A 6,752-nucleotide genomic window follows, 5' to 3' on the forward strand; every position below is an offset into this window, starting at 1 on the left:
TTCCCCAGAACCAAAAGTCAGGAAAAATAAAACAAAAATGAAATCCTATTTCAAATTTGGGAATATGATTCCCACTTTTGCCAGGCAAGCGAATATGAATGCACATTTGGTTAAAATTTGAAGGATCAATTCCAGAATCTAATGCAGTTAGGAACTAGATATTTGCATATTAATTTTTATACAGATATTGGATATATATATATATATAACATGAAATCATATTTAACCACTGATAGATTAACAACCATGTATCATATTATAACTGAAAAGACAAAAGAGAATTAATATTTTGCTGAAATTGAGAATTTTGAAATTGTATTATCTAAATCACAATTTTAAAATAATATCTTTCAATATTAGTTATCAAAGTAATTTTTTGCATCTAATAAAACTGGGGTAAAAAAGCAAACCTTGCAGTGATACAATCAGACATTTAATAGTATTTTATAAAGTGTGCGTGTGCAGTAATTAAGAGGGACTCAAATGGATACAAGAACAAAAATAAAACAAGGAACAATGTTTTGCACTGCCTTAGAATAGAAAGTGGAACTAAGGGGTCCACAAGCATAACACAAGTGAAGAGAAAAGTGGGAATAGGAAGGAGTCTATTTGTCAGGTAACCATGCATAAAGGATTGAGTTCTGTTTTCCATTGGTTCTACCAAAGATTCCATGTGTTACTACTTCACCACCAGCTCTCATATATAACTACCTATCTAAGGAGGCTTTGTTCTGAAGAGATATGTGCAGTGAAGAAACAAGCTAGAAAAGCTCCACAAGTTGACAGAGAGATCAAGAGAGAGAGGTTCACTTATATTTTACTTGCAAGTAGAGCATTATCCAGTTTCACCTTTCAGAGGTAGCAAAGTGATCCAGAATAGAAGCCTGATAGGTAAAGACACAATCTCAGGTGATTATATACGTTGTTTGTTGATAAATGTCATGAACTCATGGTGCTTATAAAGTGGCTTTTGCAGGTTGAATGTACACTCATCTCCAACATCAAGGAAAGAACATCCATTCTTCTTCCAGAATGCCAATCCCTTCTGAGAGACATATGTTCCTTCACACGGGAAATGGATCTGGTGATTCTGGACTTGTTCTCTCAACTGATGCTAAGCCTAGATTGAAATGGACACCTGATCTTCATGCCAGGTTTATAGAAGCTGTGCAGCAGTTAGGGGGAGCTGACAGTGAGTACTTAATAATCATTTGTTGATCATCAAATCTTGAAGAGGATAAACTTTTTTAGTTCTTTTTTAGTTGAATAATTCCAAGTGCAAATTTTGTTATGCAGAGGCAACTCCCAAAACGGTAATGAAACTCATGGGGATTTCAGGTCTAACTTTGTATCATCTGAAGAGCCATCTTCAGGTAAAAATCATTAGTTTTCTGCATTATGTTTATATGAATTTCAATGTTTCTGGTACATGAGTTATTCACCAGTCCTTGCATGCCAAATGAAGTTCAGTGTCATTCTCCCTCTCAAGTTTTTGAGTGCTACTCTCAACTAAAGAAGTCTTGTTTTTGTTGCTCAAAATATATAACAATGAGATTTACCAAAAATAAAAGGATTTGACTCCTCCAAACATGGTAAAGGAAGGGTGCATCCACCCTTGATTTTAAATGAATTTTACTTCCAACAAATTAAAGACAACCTACCAATAATATATGAATTTTTGTCTCAATAATATTGGAAATACTTCAATCTAAAGACTCGTATACTATATGAATCTCCAAGTACTTCACTTCATGCAAAAGAAAGTTACATGCAAAACATGATCTTGTTCTCTTTCACCTTAATCTATAACCTTCCCAAAATTACTTCAGTGCAATCACTAAACAAATAGCCTCGAGGTTTGCAGGCTTCATACATAACATACTTCTGCTAAATTATATTCCATATGACTGATAAATTTTCGTTTCTTATATAGAGCTGCTAAATTTTTAGGCAAAGATATTATGATGCATACACAACTAAGAACCCAGCATAACTTTTTTACCTTGACTTCTATGGTGCAATTACTGATCCTTTCCTTTTCCCAACCAGAAGTACAGATTGAGTAAGAGTCTGCATGGACAAAGTAATAACGCGACACACAAAATCTGTAAGACAAGATCTTCTCTATCATATATGTCAATCTATAATGAACCGCAAAGCTTTGTTCTGAACAACAAACTGGTTTCTCAGGCATAAACCCAGGTGCAGCAACAGACGAAAGACTCAGAGAAAACAATGGAACGCATGTGAACAATTTAAACCTTGCCCCTCAGTCTAATAACAAGTAAGAAACTTTCACTTTTCAGTTTGCACACATGATTTCTTGTAGTATGAACATTTAAACTAACACTCAGTGTCCTTGTGTCAGAGATTTACACATAAGCGAGGCACTGCAGATGCAAATAGAGGTTCAAAGAAGACTAAATGAGCAACTTGAGGTGTGTTAAACCAACTTCCCATTACTATACATGTATTTCAACCTGTAAAATTGATAAATTATTATTAAAAGGTGCAAGAACATTATAGTTTCTATAAATTTTCGCATAATATCTAATTAAGTGTTATTAATTATTTCTTATAAGTAAAATAAATAAATTATGTGTTACATAGATTGATCAGAATATAAACATGTGATATACTCTAAAGCAATCATCAATGCAAACAATTCACTTAACACAAGGCTTTCATCTTGACACCTCAAATACTAACAAACCCTTCTGACCCCATCTAGGTGCAAAGACTTCTGCAGCTCCGGATAGAGGCTCAAGGAAAGTACCTTCAAGCTGTGCTAGAGAAGGCTCAGGAAACACTTGGTAGACAAAATTTGGGAGTAGTAGGACTTGAAGCTGCCAAACTTCAACTTTCAGATCTAGTGTCCAAAGTGTCCTCTCAGTGTCTGAATTCAGCATTTTTAGAGATGAAGGAGTTGCAAGGATTTAGCCCTCACCAAACACAAACCAACCAGCCAAATGACTGTTCTATGGACAGTTGCCTCACATCTTGTGAGGTGTCACAAAAAGAGCAAGAGATACAAAATGGGGGGATGAGCTTAAGACCCTTCAATGTCCACACATTCATGGAACGAAAGGAGGTCATAGAGGGTCCCAATCTTAACAACCTACCAAACACTGACCTCAAATGGTGTGATCCAGTGAAGAACACCTTCCTCACCCCATTGAGCAGAAGAAGTCCAAGCAACTTGTCTATGAGCATTGGACTAGAAGGAGAAACTGAGAATGGAAGCACCATTAGGAAAGAATCAGTGAAACCAGTGGCTGAGAAAGTTTCTCAAGATTATGGACTGCCTTCATTCTTTGCTGCACCAAAACTGGACCTAACCACTGAAGATAAGAACACTAGAAAGAGTTGTAAAGAACTGGACTTGAATGGATTCAGTTGGAACTAAGAGAATGGAAAATGGAAGTACTGAAAGCAAGGATATACTCCAATTTCTGGCAGGAACAATGTATAACTGATCCTGTAAACAATTTAATCTATGAGAGCTGTTTCTTTCAGTTTGAAGGGGTCACCAGCCAGATATGAATTAATTTTAGTAGAATGCAAAGTTGCATCTAACAAAAATCAGCCATAAATTTGTAAGCAGTAACTATAATGGACATATAAAGTATGGTTTTATTCTATATAAGCTTATTTTTGTAAGTTTAAGATATTCAAGACCCATATATATTTGACATATATGTGATATTGCATTGTAGTGAGAAAAAATTTCAGTCTTTTTTCTCCAATTTTTTTTTATCAAATCACTTGTTCTATATATATATTAGTTTTACTATTCGATTTAATTTTGGAGTGAAAAAAATAAATAAGTACGAAAAGTAGTGAATGTGATAAATAATATAATAAAAAGAAGAAAAAAGATTAAAAAAATAGTTATATTTAGGGTGCATGAAAATAATAAGTATAAGATTATTTTCAAATAATAATAATTATCCAATTTACTCATGCTTGATTTTATAATGATCATAATTAGTATAAAAAAATTAAGAAATAAGTATTACTTGTAAACTAAAAATTAAGAATTGAAATAAGATAATATTTTTTAGATAAAATTGAGAATAAATTTTTAAGATGGAGATTCGCACTCAAGATTTACTATTAACTTACTATTTTCCATTTTTATATTCTTTTGATTTTCTTAGAAGAGGTGAAATAACATAAAATACATTTTCAAAATACAGATAATAATATCTAATTAAATTGATTTCTACTCTCATTATGTTGAATTAACTTTATTAAGTTTTTATTTTAATTCATTAATTTTTTTTTTAAAAGATTGAACTGATCTAAAACGGACACTACAAGCAAATCATTAAATAAAAATTAATTTTAAAGATCCAAATAATTAGTTACTATTTGATTAAATTAGATATTATTTTATAAATTAAAAAAGTTATTAATATTTAAAATAGTTTCTATTATTAATAAAAAAATTATAAAATAGTTTTTAAAATTTGTATCTAATTATTAGCTACCAAAGTTTTATCTACTTACTACTTTATTTTCTAAATTGGTCTCTATTAGTTTTTTAAAGACTAATTTAGAACCTAAAATATTAGTAACTAAAACTTGATAGCTAATTTAAATATCAATTTGAAAATTATTTTATAATTTTTTATTAATAGTAGAAATCACTTTAGATAGCAATAATTTTTTAGTCTCTAAAATAGTATTTAATTTAGTCAATATAGTAAATAACCATTTTTATCTCTAAATTTAATTACTATTTAATGATTTTCTTGTAGTGAGAATTTTCTAAATTTTTCCTAAGTCATTGTGAAGATATAAAATAATTAAAATTTGCATAAATGAAATCAATAATAGACAAATCAAAATAAATAATTTAAAAGAACAAAAGAAAAAGGTTAATTAAAGTCCATTGTCATTAAAGATTAAGACCCAATCTTATAATAAAGAAAATTCATAATTTGAAAAACATGTAAAGATTTTTATTTTTATTTTTATCGGTAATAAAAAATAAATAAATAGGAACCACTTCAGGAGTGGTTCAACCCTTATACACGGTACTCAAGCACCAAACTAAACCTAAGCACCTCCAAAACTAACTAAAAAAACCATTCTCTTACTACACCTAGCAAATACTTCAAGAAACTAACCTCATACACTCCATAGGTTCCAAACACCAATCAGAAAAGGAAAACAAAGCTAACCGGGCTTTTGTAGATACCCAAGACCACACCTTAACTTGAACCAAAGCAAAAACTTCATCCGTGTCAGCCGCTCCTTTTTTGAAAACTATATGATTCCTGTGATTCCAAATTTCACTAACCACCCCGACCCAGATTGTGTTCCAAACAAAATTAACTGACACAAAAGGAAGACTCATCCTAAATTGAACAAAGTTAGCATTCGGCTCGATGTGTGACACAAACAAAACCCCAAGCCATCTATAACATAAACACCAAACTCGCCAAGCAAAACTACACCCGAAGAACAAGTGACTACAAGATTCTTCCTCCTTCCCACACAAACAACACAACAAGCTTTCTACCAACACCCCTCTTCTGCTTAAATTTACCCTGGTAGCAAGTTTATTTTCCAACAACCTCCAAGCCATAAGCCTAGCAGAGGGTACTGCCTTGCACTCCCAAAGCATACAAAAAACCGGCGAAGAAACCACCTCTTTGTCCTTCCTAAACATGTATAGATATGTCCGTGTTTTTACATTAAATATCCCTACCGAAAAATCATTAACTAAAGAAATTAATTTTAGATAACAAAATAATTAGTTATTATTATCTAACTAAAATAGAGATTATTTTATAAACTAAAAAAATTATTGATATCTAAAGTAGTTTCTATTATTAATAAAAATTTATAAAATAGTTTCTAAATTGGTATCTAGCCAGTAGCTACTAATGGTTTAGCTACTTACTACTTAAATATTCTAAATTAGTCTCTATTAGTCTTTTATACACTAATTTAGAAACTAAAATATCACTAACTAAAACCTTGGTAGCTAATTTAGATATCAATTTAGAGACCATTTTATAAATTTTTATTAATAATAGAAATCACTTTAGATACCAATAACTTTTTAGTCTCTAAAATAGTATCTAATTTAGTCAATATAGTGACTAAGTATTTTTACTATTTAAATTTGATTGTTATTTAATGATTTTCTTGTAGTAAATATCCCCACATTCATAGAACAGAACGAGTTCATAAAATATTTAGGTTTTAGAATATAGGGTTATATGAATTATTTGAAAAATATCTCCGTGTAAAACACCAAAAACATAACAAACTTGAAAAAAAATTAAAGTAAATAAAAATATATAAAATAAAAATTTAAATAACTCATTATACTACTAACTAATCTAAATAAAACAATATTAAATAATAAACTAAAATAATGTATATCAATTTATAATAACTCCAGATGAAAATTAACGGTATCTTATACTTCTTCCATTTTAACTCCTTAATTATTTTTAAATTGTAGATATATTTGTAAAACAAAAATTATTGCAAGAACAAATCTCTAAAAATCAACATGTTATTCTTTACCATTTACCTTTTAAGAATTTCATTTGTTTTATTTTTTATTTATAAATTTACTTCAACAATTATATAATATAATATTATATATATATATATTAAAGTGTGTATAGAATACAAAAACTGAAATATTTTTTTAAGAAATATAAGTGGAAGAAGAGGAAAGAAACATATAAAAAAATAGAAATATATCAAATAAAACTATGGGAGAT

The 6,752-nt window shown here is 29.9% G+C and overlaps 1 protein-coding gene across 1 annotated transcript; it reads left to right on the forward strand.

Moving 5' to 3' along the window:
- Positions 1–662: 662 nt before the first annotated feature.
- LOC137826991 (myb-related protein 2-like) lies at positions 663–3,666 on the forward strand. The gene is made up of 7 exons (XM_068633164.1): positions 663–891; positions 977–1,192; positions 1,297–1,373; positions 2,050–2,107; positions 2,191–2,284; positions 2,369–2,438; positions 2,732–3,666. Exons 2-7 carry the CDS (start codon positions 982–984, stop codon positions 3,404–3,406), a joined length of 1,185 nt encoding a protein of 394 aa, XP_068489265.1. The 5' UTR covers positions 663–891; positions 977–981; the 3' UTR covers positions 3,407–3,666.
- Positions 3,667–6,752: the final 3,086 nt, after the last annotated feature.

The sequence above is a fragment of the Phaseolus vulgaris genome, chromosome 11, assembly GCF_000499845.2.
Source record: "Phaseolus vulgaris cultivar G19833 chromosome 11, P. vulgaris v2.0, whole genome shotgun sequence".
NCBI lineage: Eukaryota > Viridiplantae > Streptophyta > Magnoliopsida > Fabales > Fabaceae > Phaseolus > Phaseolus vulgaris.

Coding starts and splice junctions, on each gene's coding strand:
- LOC137826991 (XM_068633164.1), top strand. CDS start 982: ATGTACACTCATCTCCAACATCAAGGAAAGAACATCCATTCTTCTTCC. Junction 1,374..2,049: donor ATCTGAAGAGCCATCTTCAG/GTAAAAATCATT, acceptor TTTCCCAACCAG/AAGTACAGATTGAGTAAGAG. Junction 2,439..2,731: donor GACTAAATGAGCAACTTGAG/GTGTGTTAAACC, acceptor GACCCCATCTAG/GTGCAAAGACTTCTGCAGCT.